A 19584-nucleotide genomic window follows, 5' to 3' on the forward strand; every position below is an offset into this window, starting at 1 on the left:
TAAGACAAAAGTACAACACTGCTCTCTAGTGGTCAGAGGTTTATATACAACAAAAAATGAACCATTGTCTGATACCAATTTTAACATATACTATTAATAAAAAAATCCCTACTTTGTCCGAGAATCACTACAGTATTGGGAAAAAAAAAAACATATGGTGATACTTGTTTTAACATAATCTTTTCCTTCACTCCAACTGTTGTGCCAAGACATCATCTTGCGAATCTCAGCAGCCACGTAATATTCGCTGCCCATCAAAGCGGCGTGCACGGCTGCTCTCGCGCTCAGTCTGCATCGCTTAAGGCAGGGATGCATCAGAAAGTGGAGTGTGTAACTTTGTCCGCTTTCCACTGACAGGCGTCATCGGAGAGCCCTCTGACCCAAACCTCTCCATGTCTCAGGAAAGCCAAAGCCATCCAGGAGCCTCAACACGCCAGGAGAAGTGCTTTTTGCTCCCTGACTCAAAGAGCTGGGAGAGACAGCTACACACCCTTCCGCACAGTTGGATAAAACAAATCCTAACAGCGCAACTATGCCTGACCAAAGAACTCCCTTTCTTCTCTGCATCCTCAAATGGATTGCGTTGTCTCTAGGTACGCCAAACCTATCTATCATTTCGCTCTAAAAACAGTATCTGGCCCCCCTCCTCCGCGAGGGCGCGGCGCTTCCCCTCCCCCCATCGATTTCTCCCAGCCAAGGCCTTTCCCTACGCGGACCCGCTTCCGCAACAGTGTCATCTTTTACCGCCAGTCCTCTTTTAACTGACTTTTACTCCAGTGGCGGAATGTACAAACGGCGAAGGCGGAGGGGAAGAAAGAAAGAGAAAAACTGATACATGCGCTCCAAAGTTTCGCCTATTGATTTCTTTTTGATGCATAGCCGAAAAAAACGGGCCGGAGTTCAAAGCTGAGAAGGTCTTTTTTGATCACCACTACAGTAGCGGTGGTGGTAGTAGTCATGGAAGCGGCGCTGCTAGACAGAGAGAGCGTTTGCGCGCATCCCTTTGTTCTGGCCGCGGTCTGGTTCTGAGCGCCGCCGCTGCAGCCGTGTGGTCAGTGGCGGCTTTAATGCGCCACGACATTAACACATGCTGAGGGGTAATCACCCACAAATGCAGAGCTGTCCATTCCCATGGTGCAACAGTGCCCGCGCACAAAGGGAATACATTCACCTACTGTATGTCTGCGCCGCGCTGCAGACATGAGTAAGCGCTTATGGTCATGCAAAGAAACACCAGAGAGACAGAGATAAAGATAGAGAGAGAGATGGAGAGAGAGAGAGTGAGAGTGAGAGAGAGAATGAGAGAGAAATAAAGGCAAGATCCAAGCAAGTCTACATACGTGGGAGGAGAAAAAGTGAAGGCCTGATGGCAAATGGACAGAAGAAAGAGTGGGGTAGAGTATGGATGCTTAGCAGCAGGGATGTCTTGATCCAGCCTTTTTCCTTTATTTACTACTGATCTAACTCAGAGTGCTTTTATAGTTAGTATTTGTTGATAGCATTGATTTAATATTTATATTTATGGAGGAAACAGCGCATCCTTTTAATATTTCTAATTTTAGAATTGTTGTATATATTTCTACTACATAGTGATGTAAAATTCTGTTTAAATAATTTAGAAATATGCTGAATAGCCCTACAATACCTTTGCAGGACTCTAAAATTAGAAATACAGACTATATTGAGGAAAAGTAAGACTATAATACTTGCCAGTATTTACCAGTCATTCCCAATATAGTCATATTAAAGCATTTCTATTGGTTTATTTATTTAAAAAGTTACATTTGCATAGAAGTGGGCAATATGACAACACTGTAATAATTGTAAACAATAACCTTCTGTTAAGATATTGTAGGTATCACAAGAACTTAGGAACACTGACCAACTGCACTTTTTATTATAAACAATGTAAATTGCAGTTTTGCCTTGTGCGGTGCAAATATTGTACTAAGCATGAAATAGTAATTAAATGTTTCAACATATTTAAAAAATATATTGTGCATAATGAAAATGTCTTTAAACATAACAATATAATATTTTTAACATTCCATCTCTAGATCCATATTGACAAAAGTAAAGCTTTATATTTGTATAAGATGAATAGTCAATACAATTATATATATATATATATATATATATATATATATATATATATATATATATATATATATATCTTTACAATTAGATTGGGACATTCCTACATAAAAGCATGTACAGTATCAGACCACAGCGCCACAGCGAGTCCAGTTGTGCGCTCCAGCAGTGTACGCTGTGTGTGATGGTGTGATGAGCGCAAGCTTGGGATCTCTGTGATGTGCTGCGCTGTCCACTGGGGGCTACAATTAGACCATCAAACTCATTCCAGCCGGGAATCTGCACACATCTCCAGAGCCTCTCCTCCAAAGAGACGGCCAACTTGTAAGACTAGGGGAGGTAGCCTTTGAAGTGCCGGGCGCAGCAGAAGCCTCCCTTTTTGCTCATATTAATGGTGTGGAGATATAACAATTAAAAGAAAAAGAAGCAGGCAGACAGGCGGCTCGTGCGGGGCTGGCATTAGCATACAGGAGGTCCTGCAGCAGACACGGAGGCTAATCGCCGAGGAGTTAGAGAAGAGCCCTGCTAGCCACTCGAGATGCATTAGGACCATTAGAAGAGCACAAAGAGGAGGGAGCCCAAAACTCCAGCGTCAACAGTGGAAAAGATTTAAATGGGATAATAGAGGGTGTGGATGGTTTGAGTCATAAATGACATTAGGATTAAAATCTTTAGACTGGGGAAGTCATCACAGGACATGTAAGAAACTTTGTGGTGGGTTGAAGGTCAAAATGACAGTATATGCCTGAATTATTATTTTACAGTAAGTAAGTTTATATGCACTCAATAACCCGTTCATATTCAGATTACTACGGTTCTCTGATTATTTATCTATCCATGTGCAATGTTCATATAAATAGCATACTCAGATTTCTTAGATCAGAGTTAGATATAGAAATCAGATGATGAGTGATGGATTTTTCTCAGTAATCAGATTTTTCAGTCCATGTATACTCTCAACCAGAGTACTTTCCTATTTCTCAGTCTGTAAATGCATGAAAACAGACCTGGATCATCATCTTCTAGCTGTATGTTCATATCACATCTTTATGTGTTAATGATGAGTGTATTGGCTCGTTGCCAAGCAAAAATCCAATTATTTTCTGGTTTATGCAACCTTTCAATTTTTACAATATCTGATTACCCACATTCATGAACATATATTGACTGTATTACTGACAAACTCTGTGTACCACAATAATCAGATTATAAAGTGCATGTAAACTCTGTGTCCCTAGAAGTTTTATACCTGCAATGAAATGAACAATTTATGAAAAATAGGTGGGTTTGGGAGGGTGGTTTGATCAACTGCCCAATGTACAAAGCCCACTGTTTAATCCAGATCTGATATCTATGTGAGTAGGCCTGTGTTTTGGTGTGTATCTCACAGCTGAGGGCTAAGTCACACCCCTGGTGTTATGCAAGGTGCAGCATGATTCCTTTCGCTGCTCCAGTGGCTTTTAATGGCAAACCTCCAGATAATTACACCACCGACAGTAAAAGGAACGATGGCTTTAAGACTGCTCAACACATTCCCCTCCAGACCCAGACAGGGACAAGCTCAGGCACATTCTGTCCAAAATGACTCTCGGCCTGACATCGTTAACAAGTACCGACAAATTAGACCAAATAAATCGCATGTATCCACCAGGAGCTCTATGCTTGGTTCAGCTAGCTCCTGGGATAACACACAGCACTACATCTACTACTACTCCACCAAAATTCATACGCAGTAAATCTTAGTTTCACATGCTGAATAGGGAACCTCATACTGTCAGTAGTCTTTCTTTCTTAGTGGTGGATGCTTTAATGGAAGTACAGTGGTCTGTCTTGTTAGAGTACAAAAACTGAAGTTAAAAAAGTACGCAAAATCAGCTCATCTCATAATAATCCAAACAGCAGTGGCTGAATGTGGATACAGTGGCATATTTTTGTATTAATTGGAAAAGGACATTGTTTGTGTGAATAAACAAGCACACAGAAAACCGTGCGTTCCTTCATGTGATGGCGTTATAAAGGCCTGTCAGGAGTCTTCCGAACTCGGCTATCACTTATGTGCCACTTCAACACAAGATGGAGACAGTGGCAAAAGTTCCAATTAAAGTGTCTAGCTATATATCTATATTTACAGTGTTTCATAAAAACAACAAGCCAAATAAACAATTATGACAAAAAAATCACTGGCCTATCCAAAAGTGTGAAGGAAAAATAAAGGTTAAAAAAATGTGGATCATCTTGATATCCAAAAGATTGTGGCGTGTGGCATCTCATCCATTCAGTTTCTTTTTCCACCCTCACACATTTGGTGGGGGGGCAGAGTGGAGAGAGGGAAGAAAAAAAAAAACAGCCGTGTGAGGAAAAACGTCTTGTTACGGAGGAACAGAGCATGTCGCAGATGAGAGCGGGACAGTGTTCAAAGAGACGCAGGGCCAGTGAAGCGCCGGCTGACTGGCTGGCTTCTACTCCAACGTGGCGCGCTGTCCTTAATGAGCCTCCCCATAAAGCCCCGGCTCGGGCGGACACCACGCCTGTCTCGCTCCAATCACGGCCCCGCCATCTTATTCAAATCCACGCGCTTGCACTGTCAGAGCTCCTTGCAGGCACAGCCCGCTCTGTTTACCGCTCCCGAACGGCTGTTAACAAGACAAATGAATGAATAAATGCGCAAATAAACATGTTTAGTTAACGTTAATAATGCATGAAAAGTAACTAGCGTGCTGACAGCTATCCAGCTGCTGCTGCTGCAAAAAAAAAGATAAAGCAGCTCTGGCTTTACGAAGCTACAGCCCCCCCACACACCCTCCCTCCTACTTATTGCTGCTCAAATGAGGAGGTGAGTTTTTTTTTTATTATTATTTATATATGCTTCTTTTGTCTACAGACTCTATTGTCCATTTTGGAAAAGAGCCACGCAAGACCAGCAAGAAGTGGCCCCCGATACTTGACTGTCAAATTACAGTGAATACAGTGAATAGAGCTTCTGTTTCCAGCACTCTCTCCTCTCTCTACTGCACTACAGAAGCGTTGCGCTTTCTTACGCTAAACAAATGACAAAGGTAGCCCACCCGCACCTGCAGCAGCATGAGTGAGTGCAAGCGTGATGATGGTTTACCTTCGTTTCATTCAGAAAAAAAATACTCAAACTAAAATACAAACAAAAAACGAGCAAAAAAACAACAAATAAATAAACAAAAAACATCAAATACAAAGACTGAGATCTGACTAAAAGAAAAGAGTCCCACGTCACTTTTCTCTTTTTAAGATATAATGGAGACGAAGGACTCGGCACTCAGATACTACTGCCTGAGCGCACTGCACTGTGGAGTGGAGCAAACATCAAAAAAAAAAAAAAAAAACCCAGAGAGAAACAAATACAAAGCAAAGAGATGTCTGCACCAGAAACTGCTGAGAGGAACAAAATCAAATAAATTGGGCGTTAGACTCGAAAAGGGTGAGCTGACACACAAACGCATGCACACACTCTTACACACACTCGTGTGAAAACAATCTAAAGAGGGAGAATGTGAAAGGACAATGCTAAACTTCTTCGAAATCAGATACCAAGTGTTCCAAAATAATCCCTCTCGCGCTCTCGCCGAGAGGCCTCGCAAAGTAAACCTGATTCGGGTTGGCTTAAGTGCTCCCTGGAAGCAGGCAGCATTCCGTCAGCCAACACACACACACACACACACACATAAAAAGAGCAAAAGAGGGGTGAAGGCAGGGAGGTGTTAAACTTTAACTGTCACAGCACATTCAGTTACAACAATAAATTGTTCTTTTGCGATTGTCAGCTTCAGCTCCCTCCCTTCCAACCCCCTCTCACTCTTCTCAAACACACTCGTGTACTTTCTTGCTTCCACACACTCAGCCTTAAGACGCATACAGACATGGCATTTGAGTGTTGACCTATACATCTATAAAGCAGTTGCCCCTTTAACTCCCTAACATGAACATTCTAACATGAAACCTCACAACCACTGATTTGGTAGAAAGCTCCATTAAATTTCCCAGCAATTAAATTACGGCCTAAATATATCTGACTTTAGGTGACGGAGGGTGGCGAGCGAGAGGCTTACTAAAACAGCCGGAGCTGGGCCAAAAACAGCTCCACATTCTACAGGCCACCCGGGGGAAGCAGACTAAATCACTTCTAGCTCGCTCCCTCCCTCCGCTACACCAGCCCCCCTTCCCTCCTCCACTCACAAAAGTTCATCTAAAACTTCATGGAACCAGAGCAGGCCATGCTCGAACACAAATAAAAAGAGTTAAGTAGAAAAAGCAACAGCAATTATGTAAAGCACAAAAAGCAAGAAAAAAACGGCAGGCCAGGCCGAGCCTCAGCAACAAAAATAAACGCTCAGCATGTCAGTGAAGTCAGGATGTCCTCTGTGTGTTACATTTACATATAATGCAATCGCTCAACGTGCTTCATAATAAAAATAATAATAATAATAAAAGTAATAATAGTGATCATAACACAGCTAAGATAAATATTTATTTCCCAATGCTATAAAACACTGCAGCATTACTGATGATCCTGCCAGAGCCTGCGGATTTTACAGATGCTGTAGTGTAGTAAAAACTCAACTCAACACTGCTAAATACTGAGTATAGGTAGCAATGCACTAATACAACTTTCTGACATTACTTGACTCTGATACGATACCAACACTGGTTTTACTACTTGATATGGACAAAAAAGTGCGATAGGCATTTAGACTTTGTGATATCCCAATTTCGACGTAAAACATTAGGAGTACAGATCCTTAATTAGTTTCAGCTCAAATGGGTTTTTTTTGTATCTTGCATTGGCTGCAGGCTGGGAGGCAGTTTGGTGTGTGTTCACTACCTTGCTGTACCTCACTCTACATCGCTTTGCCTTGCTCTACCTCACTTCACCTCACTTTGCCTTCATTTACCTCATGCTACCTCAATCTGTCTTGCTCTACCTGATACTGGGCCTCAATGGTCAAGCACCTCAGAGTAAAGGTACTGATCGGTCAGCTGTCTAATAGAATTTAGTAAACCTTAACTGTTCCTGGATCAGCATTCTTACTCTGAGAAGTTTGATAAATATGGGTGACTGTGTGTATCAGTGCCAATACAATATAGTATTGGTGTAAAATCAGTGTGTACCTTACACAATCCAGTGAGCTAACACTAAACTGTGGGCACGAGGGGCAGGCATTTCCCTCATCCTTATCATGTCCCTTCCTCTTCCTCATCTTCTCTCGTTCTTTCTCTCTCTCTTTCTGCTGAGAGCTACTTTCCCAAGCTACTCTATTACAGGGCTGTGAAAGGAGGTCACGTATCAGCTTACTGAACGGCCCTTTCCAACCACATGACCCCCCCCCCCCCCCCACTCCACTCCTCCAACTACCACCCCCCCACACACCAGTCTACTCAGCCCAATGTCATTCCATCACTCCGTTTTGCCCTCCTCCTCCTTTCCTCTCTCCTCCATTCAGTTCTTCCATAACACCGCCCAACAGCTCCACCCCCCCTCCCTTCGCCTGCCCACAGCCCGACACTAATTGGTAAATCTGTTGAACCATAGCAGGCCAACAATGAGACACCTGGAGTTCTGTCAAAACAAGTTTCTCTGTGAAACAGCCTCAAGTGCTAATACTGTACTGGCTAAGTCCGTGTCTTTCAACACCAGCACAAGGTGTGTGTGTGTGTGTGTGTGTGTGTGTGTGTGTGTGTGTAGGTTCAGGTCTGTATGTGCTAGAACGACATGTCTCAGTCATGAGGTATTAGAGTGCTGAATCCAGCGGTGAATGGCTTTGCAGTGACATAAAAGTTATCCCCTTTGCCTTCTAAAGAGATCACACTTTAAGTTCTGATGCTTACAACTACATAACTTACACATTTCTAGTAGTTGCTAATAAATACGACTTTACACAATAATAGATTAATTACAAGCTTGATATATTAACTATATAAATGCAGGTGGATTTAAATTGTGATATTTTAAAGCTCCTGCAGGTAATGAGTAAGTGTTCCAATACTTTTGTCCATATAGTGTATATGTTCCTTATACATAAATAGTTTTTTTTTTTGCAGTTTTAGAATGTTATTCGACTACATTGACATAACATTTTCTATCTTTTATCTCTATATTTTGTAAAACTGCCGTTTGGAGATACAAGGTTTTTGTGGTCTACAAGTTTCTATAGACTCTGTCGACTGTGAAGTGAAACTTTATTGTAATAAATTAGTGATATTAAACTTTTTTGTACAATACAGGTCCTTTAAAGGGTTAAACCTCTTCTCCTATCAGGATGAAGTCTACAGTGCGAGTGTGTTGGGGGGGAAGGGGAGGGCTATCTTTTCTTCTGGCTCACAGGAAGTCCTTTGGGGAAGTTTTTTTTCCTACAAAAATCCCAAACATTTTCAGCAGAACTCACAGTCCTCAATTACCCCCCACTCAACCGTCCCCCCACCACCTCCCCTCAGCCCAAATCCCAGAGCCTTGCAGCTACGACGACTACATCATTACAGAGCGAAAGGGAAAACTGACCCAGCCTTACTGTACAGGACCCAGTTTAGCTCACCATTCAGCTGAACATGTGTATATACAGTATACACACACTCCTACACAAACTCACACATAGCATGTATACACAGCATGTACCCAAACATGCAACTAAAGTATAGACAGTAGAACACACACACACACACACCTTGAGGAGCTCCTCCCTCACCTGGTAAAACAAGTTCTGGCAGCAACATTTTGTGAAACCTCAGAAAGAGTAAGAAAATAGAGAGAAAGAGAGAGAGAGAGAGAGAGAGAGAGAGAAAGAGAGGAGAGATGAAGAAAGGGAAAGAAAGAGAAAGTAAGATAGAGATAAAAAAGAGAGAGGAAGAGAGAGATGGAGAGAGAGAAATAGAGAAAAGAGAGGAAGAAAAGGGGAAAATGAGGGAGAAGAATGAAAGAGAAGGAGGGAGGGGGAAAAGAAAGAACAAGATATTATAGGAAGGGGTAAAAATGGGATAGATAAAAAGAGAAAAAAAGAGAGACAAAAGGAGGAGGGAAAATACAGGGAGCAAGAAGATTGATTGAAGGTGGGAGAGTGAGAGAGAAAGAGAGCAAGAAAGAAAGAGAGAGGGTGAATTAAAGGCTGTGATTATTGTGTTGTATGAGATGATAACAGTATAAAGCTGAGATCTCGTTAAGTGCTGTGTTTATTATGGTCTACATCCGTGCAAAACGTGCCAATCAATAAGCAATTGATCAAGCGATTCAAAGTGCAAAAGAGGAACAACAAAAGGAGACCAAAAAATGAGTTATCCTCCTGCCGTCTCCATGACACGCTCTTCCCACAATGCCACGGCTCCCTTCACAGAGCTAAATGCATGAGGATGAGCTAAACAATCTCTCAGCCCGCTGATCCCTGCGCCCGCAGCGCGTCTGGCAGACCAAGGCTACCCCATTGTGAGCCCCTCTTTTGAGCTCTCCCAACTATTTGCGTCCATCAAGGAGGGCCGAGGCGTGAATGAAACACTCGGCGGCCTCAGCGTCATGCCACGCCGTGCCCAGCCAACACCGCCACACAAGTCTCCCTCTATCTCTCTTTCTCATTCTCTCATTCTCCACATACACTGCCTTCCTCTTAATAGATCGTTTCTGTGCCAGTGGACAAGAGGACAATTAAGACAGCAAGACTGCGGCCTTGTCTCGTACAAACATCCTTAACCTCGACCCGCATGACATGCCACTGCACACGCATGCGAGCAAACACAACCCACTCCACTCCACCTCCTAACTCCTCGCTGGCATACGTTCAACCCCAGATGCCAGAACTGAAAAGCACCCTCTTCATGCCAGCTGCTTCAGGAGAAAGAAAATGAAAAAAAAAAGAAAGTAAGAAATAATTGGCGCCATTCCGGAAGATGAGAGAAAAATAATTACCACGACACGAACGCGGCTCACGAGTGTGGAGCACTCACAAAGGTAAAGCTCAGGGAGGCGCTGGGGCCGCGAGGAACGCGCCCTGAGGGACCAAAATGTTTCAGACCAACACCACAACCCTGCAAGCTAACGCACACACACACACACACACACACACATCAAGCAGGACACCAGTGCTGGCACCAGTGCTGGCACCAGTGCTGTACTGTTACAGCCTCAGCTCATAATTTGAGTGCAATGCAGAAACAGAATAATGGAACATACAGGTGAGGCTTCAGCAAGTTAAGTCGGGAGTGTGCACCAATATTAAAGACCAGGAGGGGTTAAATTAGGAGTATCACATTATAATAAATGTTTGTGAGTGTGATGCAATAAAATACATGCTGTAGTTTAATTGGAACTAAGACACTATGTGTATTTGCTGGAGGGGTTAAGTTTGGAGTGTGATTGAGTGAGAGCAGAAGGGGTTAAAATGGAAGTGTGACACTCTAAAAAACAAGCCAGTGTTAGAATGCGGTGCTAGTATAATTATTAATAGCATTAATAAGTTAAATTGAAAGCCTGACACAATATGAATGTGCCAGAGTGGGTGAAATTGTGAATGTGGCACTTTAAGAACATGATGAAATTGGCCAATTGTAAATGTGGGGCTGCAAAACGTGTTGTAATGTGATACAGTGTGAATGTGGCAGATTATGCTGGGGTTTGTCAAATTGGCGATGTGATCTTATAAGGACATGCCTGACGGGTTATGCTGGGCATGCAACACTACAGGCACAGAATGCTAGAATGGGTTAAATTGGGAGCATGACACTATCAGAACAAATTTAAATGGCTTGAATTGTGAATAAAGCACAACAGGAAAATGCTGGAGTGGGTTAACTTTGTTGTAACTGTGTTGGTCTGAGTTGAGTGTGTGACTATTAGAACATGCTGGAGTGGGTTAAATTGGTAGTTAACTCTATGCAAATATGCTGGGGATGGTTAAATTGGGAGTGTGGCACTATACCAACATGCTGGCGTGGGATAAGTTGGGAGTTTGCTCACTATTAACATGTTAACACACACATTAGCTGACACAGTTAATTAAATGGTGCTGATAATCACACCTCCATATCTGGGTAATGTTACATTTTTGTACTGTGATAAATACATAGTCAATCATGTCAATCAGCAATCAGTCATATCGGAAAGATGGCCCACACTGCACCTCTACTCTTCAGCAGCACACCAGAGCATTCTGGACAGGACTCCATCTACAGCACTGAGTAAGTGTGGATCTGTGACAATTGTTACCAAATGCAGGCTCACTGTACAGAGCAGGAACACAGCAGATCATTTAGACAGCATTTCAGGTTAAAGGTTAATGATGACATTTAACATTATTTATTTTAAAATGGCTACATTCAGAATTTTTACACAGCTCTTTACAAAGCAGCTACAAAATACTTGGAATTCAAAATTCTCACCAACTGAAATTGGTGAAGGCTCAGATCGGCCTGTCCGGGGAATTCCAAGCAGAAGGGCCCCTGAAAGGCAAAGACGGACGTGCCGGAGTCACACAATTGTTGCATGGCACACTCTTTTCACACAAGGGAATGAATTTAGACAGAGCACTAGCACCCACTTTCACTGCCTCCTTCCTCTACACAGCTAGCTTCCATTTACAAGCTGTTTCCTGCATCTGAGGCCACACTTGGGTGCGTGCCCAATCACTTTACTCATACACTACACTAAACACACACATACCACGCCATTTCCTGAGTGTAAGGTTGTAAACTTAACGTCTGGGGGACGTCTCTGGACAGTGACGAAGTGTAAACTAAAGGGATACGCTATCTGCATGCTAGCTTAGCTATGCTAACACCTTCCTTCAGCGGAGTTCAGCTGGGCTCCCTGTCCTATCATGAAAGCTGGTAAAGAAAGAGGAGGAAAAGGAAGAGAAAGAAGGAAGGACATAAAAAATTCACGTCACCTCATTAAAGTGAGTGATGCTAATCTTAGCACACACACATGCATACATACATACATATATACACAAACTTTCCCTAGGCAGGCACACTCTAATAGGGTGCCATAGGGAAGAATCCTTTAGCTGATCTTGTAATTGACACAAATGCACATATACACACATGCATACATAAATACACGCATTTACATCATGTTCCTCTTACAGTGTTGTGGGTGGCCTGGGTGTTCATAGTTAAGTAACTAACCTAGGATCACATGGGTTGATGACCTTGTCAGTATTTACTTTCAGAAAAGAGTGTGTTTACATCTTGTGTTTGGGAGAGAAACCCTTAGAGTGGTGGGTGGAGTACCGAGCATCAAGTCTTGCTCACATGGAGTGGAGTCGAAAAAAATAGGTCTTGTAAAAGTGGATTATGGAAAAAAGGAAGTATTGGGGAAGTGCAGGAAGTATTAGGAGTAATATGGCTTTTATTGCTGCAGTACACCATAAAAGACCTGAATCAGTAAAAACTGAACTCTCCACATGATTTTTGTAAAATAAAAGAGAGTGATACGAGTTTAAAACTTGCAGTATATGAAACAAATAAAAAAAGCTGCAAAAAAGAAACAGTGTTGATTTGGCTGTTTTGTGAATCAAAACAAAATCATTTACACATATCTGCCTATTTAACATACAGGAGTTATTTAATCCTGCTGTTCTTTTAAATAAGGCACAATACAGAGCAGACAATCAGAAACGGAGGCCATTTACATTCATCAGCATTTTAAGCCCCTTGACCTCTAGGCTTATTTTAAGCTTTATTATTTAGTAACTACATATTGTACCATATAAACATTTACATTATTTTAGTTGCAATGAAAATAATAAAACAAAATAAGTAAGGTGTGTGGTTTGAGGAAGAGGAACTTAAGTAAGAAATTCACATACAGGACTTCATATTTTAGAGGGTAAAATACAATATAAATATATACTAGTGCATCTTAAAAACATTTAATATCATTGAAAGTTACTTTAGTTTAATATTTCAGTGTCTCAGAAAATGTGTTACATAAGACCAATTGTTATTTTTGGCAGTGTGCCAAGTCCTGCTGGAAAAAGAAATCCACATCTCTATATGAGTGTAATATTTTGAACTGAATAACTGAAGTAAAGTAACTTTTTAATGATGTTCTATTTTCTTTTGATGCACCAGTATAGTCTCTGTTGTCAGATTAACTTTGTGAGTGAATGGACTAATCAAGCCTCCATCCATCTAGTTATCTGATACTTCCTCATTAAGATTGGTCCAGAGAATATCTGGAATTATTAATTTCTTAACATTATTAACATTATTGTTACGTTAAAGGTGCCTGTCCATCACAGAACACTCCAAAACATACAATGCTTTAAATATCCAATTAATAAAAACAGTTAATACAGGATAAACAGTCAATTGTAGAAATAAAAGCTAGCTGTAGGCCTAACTTCAGTGACCATGACACACTTCTAACTGTTGCTGGACTGCCATTACTAAGTGGTAAACATCCCATTCAGTGAATGACAGCAGAGGCCTTGGAACAGAAGACTAATCAAGACTTCGTGAAGAGAGGAAGATTGAACACAGCACAAGAGAGAGCATAAGAGAGAGGGAGAAAGATAGAGAGACATACAGAAGGTGAGAGAGTGTATGTGTATTGGAGTTGAGTCTGAAGGCTGTGACACTGGGGTGCTCATTATCAGCAAGGGGGCTGGGATTTCCCAGCAGGCCTCTGGCCCTCCGTGCTATTGTCCGGCCAGTCCAGGTGCACCACTATTCACACAGTTGAAAAAAAGAGCAAATTACCAGGCAAAACTCCTGGCCCCACACCAGCCCGCCACGGCCAGCTCCGTCTCCCACACTCGGTGGGAGGCTGGGAATATGTGAGATTTTTTTTCTTGAAATATTCTACCCTATATGATTCAATATTTATGGCCGCTCTTAAAGAAAACCTGTAATTCTATCTTGATCTGTCGCCATGGTGATGTTAGTTCTGGTTGAACTGGTGTTAAGAACACGTAGCATTGACTGGCTCCCAGTGCGGGGGGCTTCAGGTGGGAGGTCTAGCGCTGTATGAACTGCTCACATTCCATTACTTCCTCAATACTAATTACCATACACTCGGAGCAGGCACAAAACACAACTCTTCCAACCCCCTCACTCCCTCTCCCCTTTCTCTGCTCCCTGCCGGTTCCCGCGTTTCACACACACAACCTCATACACACACTCACACAACACACACACTCACTCATATACGCACCACACTCATACACCTTCTGTGTATTTACTACAGTGGAGCCTGGTGGAGAAACAGTTAACACTCCAGCCATCCCCTGCTGCCAGTGAAAGCACAGAAAACAATGGAGACATTGTCCGGCCTCGACAGGACTAGGAGTGAAGGGACAGTGTGCAGTGTGCGTGTGCGTGTGTGTGTGAGTGTGAGTGAGAGAGAGAGAGAGAGAGGGAGGCTGCGTGTGTGTCTATGTGAATATTTGTATCACTTTTGCAATTCTCAGCAAATTCTTTATTTTTTAAAATATGAAATATCAAAAAGCCATAAGCTATCAGGCCCTAATCCTGACCTAACCGGAAACTAAAACAAAAAAATCCCCCCCAAAAATTATTAAACCCTTAAACCTGTTAAACCCAGTAGGCAGGCTTACAGTTCACTACTATTAGAAAATCCATTACTTTTTCTTAGGCCCTAAAATAGAACCTTGGAGCCTTGGAACTAAATTACCTTTATAATATATATTTTTTTACTTTTCCCTCGGTTTAGATGGACAACTGAAATATTAACATACAATTTACCAGGTAAACATAATATGTAACATTGCATTTTATATCTAACCACTGAATGACTTTGCTCAATAGCTAATGGTACATATTGTGCCCTAGTACTTGAGAAGCCTTTGGTCTAAAAGTTTTGGTCTAATTTGCTCCTGGTGGAAAGCTACAAAGTAGCAATACAAAATATTCAGACATTACAAGAGTTTTAAAACTAAGCGGAATCTAAAGAATTACGATTGTCATTCCCACACTAGGGTACCTGCATGCACATCACTGTATATCCATTCAAATGTGTATCTGACTGGTCAGTCATAAGTCTGGCTTCTTTATGCTCCGTCCTGTGTTATGAACGTAAAGGCCTCAGTCATGTGCTGGTGGCACACAATTGCGTCTGCTGGAGCAGCAGTGGACAGCTGTGCACACAGGCAGACAGGACACAGGAAACTGAGCCTGGAACGAATGCTCAATCTGTCACAGCTGTGGAGAAATATCACATCTCCAACTTCTTCCAACAGCTTCCCCTTACAGCTCCAACTACAGCACTAATGTTATGTGTCCAAGTGTGTGTGTTTGTGTGCACACGTGCATTAAAAGTGCACATTCAACACTTTACTTATTACTGTGTGTATGTGCATCAACTGCTGTATTCTGTAAATAACAGTACGTCTTATTAAAAAAAAAAATTATCTGCTGATGCAATCTAATGCTGAATCATAAATATTTATAATTAAATGAGTACTAGACAGATTTTGATCAGAATTACAGAGCTTATAATACTCATTTCAGAACAGTTATGAATGCAGAAAGTGGAATTCTCTTAAACTGCTTAATGAAGATCCACCAGGGACACTCTTTCCACAATCTTGAGGAAATTCCACGTGTGAGATTTGTTTGGCATCTGAAGGAAGCATGTTTTGGGGTAAGTTCACTTCACTTCACACATAAATTTGTTCTTAGAATTACAATTACACACAAATACACCTTCCGATCATGTGATCAGAAATCAGGTCTGATCACATATTTTACAAAAGGATCGGATGGATTGGATTGGATGGAAAAGATTCGGATTACTGATTTATCAATAGTTTCATGTTAAGTTGTCTATACGTCCATGCAGTAAACACTACACATTTGAAAGAAGTGGAGTGTGACCGCACAAAAATAAAAAGACTAGCACTAATCTATGACTAAATATATGGCGTATATTCAGTGTGAACGAGTAGCGACAAGGCTTCTATGAGTGGTGTACTGTTTAGGCAGCACAAGCGGGTGGAAAATTAGACAGGTTTGAGACTGAGGTAGAACTTCTCTTTATTTCCCACTCAATAAATCTACTTGTGACTTTTTTTTGTGTAATTAAGAAAAGGTGTTAATTTAAATGAAAATCATTTATATGGCTATGTAGCGTGTGTTTATTTTGCAATAAAAATTGGATGTGCAAATTACTCGGGTAAAAAATGTGATTGGGACATCCCTAACGCTAGCCCAACTATGGCAGATTTAGCCATTTTATAGGTCAGTTCTTTTTTTTTCTATAAGCGTTATTCCAACTTACATTACAAGTGCATTTTAAATAACCATCTTTTTTAGAATTTGAAGAACCACTTAAATATCAACTATTTTTTACATTTAAGATTAAAGATGCATCTGTAGCCTGATGTTCTCTGTGATGTGCTGTGTTGATATTAGGCCTTATAGAAGCCATACTGGTTGTGCAGTAGGTCAAACTTGATTAAGTCACCATGCCATTCAGTAGAATTAACCTAACCTAACCTGTCAGTCTATAAAAAAAAAAATAATAAAAAATAAAAAAAAAAGATTTTTAATTTTTCTCACTATTATGTATTTCTCTTCTATTGGACACCTGTTTAACACTCTGAATCAATGCACTGAGCACTGCTCTCCTCCTTGGCCCTTTCCCCCCCACCTCTCGCTACCCCTTATTTCCCCTCTACCAGGTCCATGTATCGGTGTGTGCCTGTGCCTCTCTCCAGCTGATTGGAGGGTCTCTTGAACTTTTGCTCCTGCTACTTTATCTCCCACCCATCAGCATCCTCTTATCGGCCCACAGCAGACAGCCCAACCTGGCTGCCACGGGTCAAAGGGGGCAGGTGTTATTTCGATTTGACAGCAGAAAGAAACTACTCTGTACTGTTTATGGGTTATAGAAACAGATAAGAGAATCACATGCTGAAGCATGGTGGCTATACACACACACACATACACAGAGTTTTATTGAGTTTTTACTCACAAATCAAATGTCAAAAGTGTGATATGATAAATATATGACAGATGTTTTATATTGTGTTAAATGGGATTATCATATAACTTATTTATTTATCTATTGATGTTTTATAGCTGATGTGTGAATATATATAATAAATTAACATGTCCAGAGTATACAATACAAAAGCTGTTAGTGACTGCTCCTTGCACTATTGAATTATTCAGGAAAATTAACATGGCCAACAATGTCACAATAATGATTGAAACATTATTTTCATTAAGTGTATTTATTTTGACATGGAATGTTCAACTAACTTTACGTGTGTGTGTGTGTGTGTGTATCAGACAACTGCAGGTAGTGTGACTAAAGGTTTCCCCACCAGCATGATGCAAACGAAGGAAACAGCAAATTAAACACACACATCAGAGAAGAGGAAGAGAAAGAAGGACAGAAACGAGGGAAGAGAGCGGGCAATACGAGGTAATACATCTGCTCATCTGATTTGCTCTGGTACGACCTGTGCCGATGCATGCCTGAACTCACTAACCTGGGTCTTGATCAAACGGATCACAAAAACGCAACACCAATCGCAACAAACAAATATAGGCCGTGATTAAAGTGGCAGGATGTGCAGAGGAAAGGCCTGTTCTCAGGCGAGGCAAGGTGAGGTCTTTAAAGCAATACTCTGATAAAACACACAACACTGTGGATATGTAGTGTGTTGATAAGTAAAGAGATTTCAGTTAAACGCAATATTCACCTGAAACTAGCCTTAACGCCTCCTAAAAGATTACAGATTTAGATCAGTGGCAAATTATAGCTTGTTTCTAATTAATGGAGTATGCCTCCTAGTAAGCGAGAGGATGAGGAAAATAATGAACGTGCAAGAAAATGTAGTGAACTAGTGCATTTACACAGCATCCGATTAAATCCATGTTATTTATTCTGCTATTAAACATAATACAGAAACTGTGTGTTGACTGTAATTGTGAGAGAAAAAACTATGTCTGCTTACTTACAATGTCTTTTGGGTTAAGCACTAAACACAAGCACATCTAAAATGAAAATTGCATATTAAAACTTTATAGATTCCAATCCTTAATATTTCTGTGCATGCAATACGTTTTCTAGAATTCAACAGTTTGAGAATCACTGATTTTGATGATTGAGAAAGAGGGGTGTCCATTTCCCCTATCCAAAAATAAGCAGAAACTGTCTTATAAACCTGCCTATCTTGTGCTAAAAATATTCAGCTACCTTTACAGTGTGAAGATCTCACTGGCTCCTCAGTTCATCAAAACGCTGCCATCGCCAACTCTTTGGTGCTAAACTTAACTTTTGACAGGTCTGTTTCAAATAAACACAGGGTGGCACAGGGAGCTATTCTTAACTCTGCGCTGACGAGATGGGCTGAAGTCTGGGAGTTTTTACTGTATATGTGCTGTTCGCAACCGCAGCTGATTTTGGGAAGTAATGGAAGTTTTCTTGTAATACACCTGAGTCACCCAAACAAACTGAGAGGCCTGTGTGTCAGGAAGGGTTTTTTTGTTCCTTTCTTTTTAAAAGAAAACTCAAAAAATAGCTCAAAAGTGCACTTTAAGTGAAAGTAAAAGTCAGGTCCCCTGACACCAATTAAAAAGTAAAGACAATAAATGTAGGGTCGACTACTAGTGCACCGCCAACTGCCGAGGGCAGCGTGTTTACTTACTAATGCTAGTTTTTCTTCAAATTCATTAGTTTTATTGACTGTTCCTCTTGATTTCTCACCTACAACTGACCTGAGAACTACAGCAAGGGCAATCACAACTAAAGGCTTGAAATTCAGCAGAGCAACCACAACAGTTTTCCTGGTAAGACAATGATGAAGCTCTATGATTACAATATTACATCAGTCCACTGATATGTCTAACCTTGATGTTGGATGATTGTATTGCTGTATGTGGATGTTGAATGCGTTTGTTTGGGGTTAACTGTGTGGATGTAAAACTACCCACGTATCTTCTCTTACAAGCTGGACAATAAATAAATAATCCTGCAGGGCTTGACTTAGCTCGACTCCACGTATTGTGCTTTATTTATCCTCTACACTCAGTGGTCTGACCACTAATTATCTGCTTTTGCCACAGAGTTTATTTTGCTTTGGGCCATGAAAGATTGTGAAGTAGTTCTTTGAATCCTCATTTATGATCATTAAAGCGACAGTCTGTAGGTTTTGGGGACTTGGGGATTTAGCGCCCACTCTGGTGAGAATATGTTATTGAACAGAACATGTGGACTTTTAATGCAGGTTAATGAAAATCAATTTGTGTGTGTAAAATTTAGTTTTTTTGTGAATATCATTTTGTTTAATCTGTTCCTTTAGGAAAAGTCTGTCATAAGAGCAATTACATCTGACAAACCTACCAAATCACTCAGTATTTTTAATTATTATATATTAGACATTGCAGGTATGGTCTTGCCAAGAAAATGACACCAATAATTAGAATATTTTGTGCACTCCCAACTCTGGAAAATGAATGCTTTCAATTTAAAAGAAACATTCTTAGGTACTACAGCTTTAACATAAT

The 19584-nt window shown here is 40.9% G+C and overlaps 1 protein-coding gene across 31 annotated transcripts in view; it reads right to left on the reverse strand.

Annotated features, from left to right (window-relative positions):
• Positions 1-19584, reverse strand: part of tcf7l2 (transcription factor 7 like 2) — a 104790-nt gene that overhangs the window by 46818 nt on the left and 38388 nt on the right. For 17 of the 31 annotated variants that reach the window (XM_049464328.1, XM_049464329.1, XM_049464331.1 and 14 more), the window contains exon 5: positions 11482-11541. The exons of the other annotated variants lie outside the window; for them this stretch is intronic. In XM_049464328.1, coding sequence (XP_049320285.1) covers positions 11482-11541 — 60 coding nt within the window. The remainder of the gene's footprint in view (positions 1-11481; positions 11542-19584) is intronic. 31 annotated transcript variants of the gene reach the window in all.

The sequence above is a fragment of the Astyanax mexicanus genome, chromosome 15 (genome assembly GCF_023375975.1).
Source record: "Astyanax mexicanus isolate ESR-SI-001 chromosome 15, AstMex3_surface, whole genome shotgun sequence".
In the NCBI taxonomy this organism is placed as follows: domain Eukaryota; kingdom Metazoa; phylum Chordata; class Actinopteri; order Characiformes; family Acestrorhamphidae; genus Astyanax; species Astyanax mexicanus.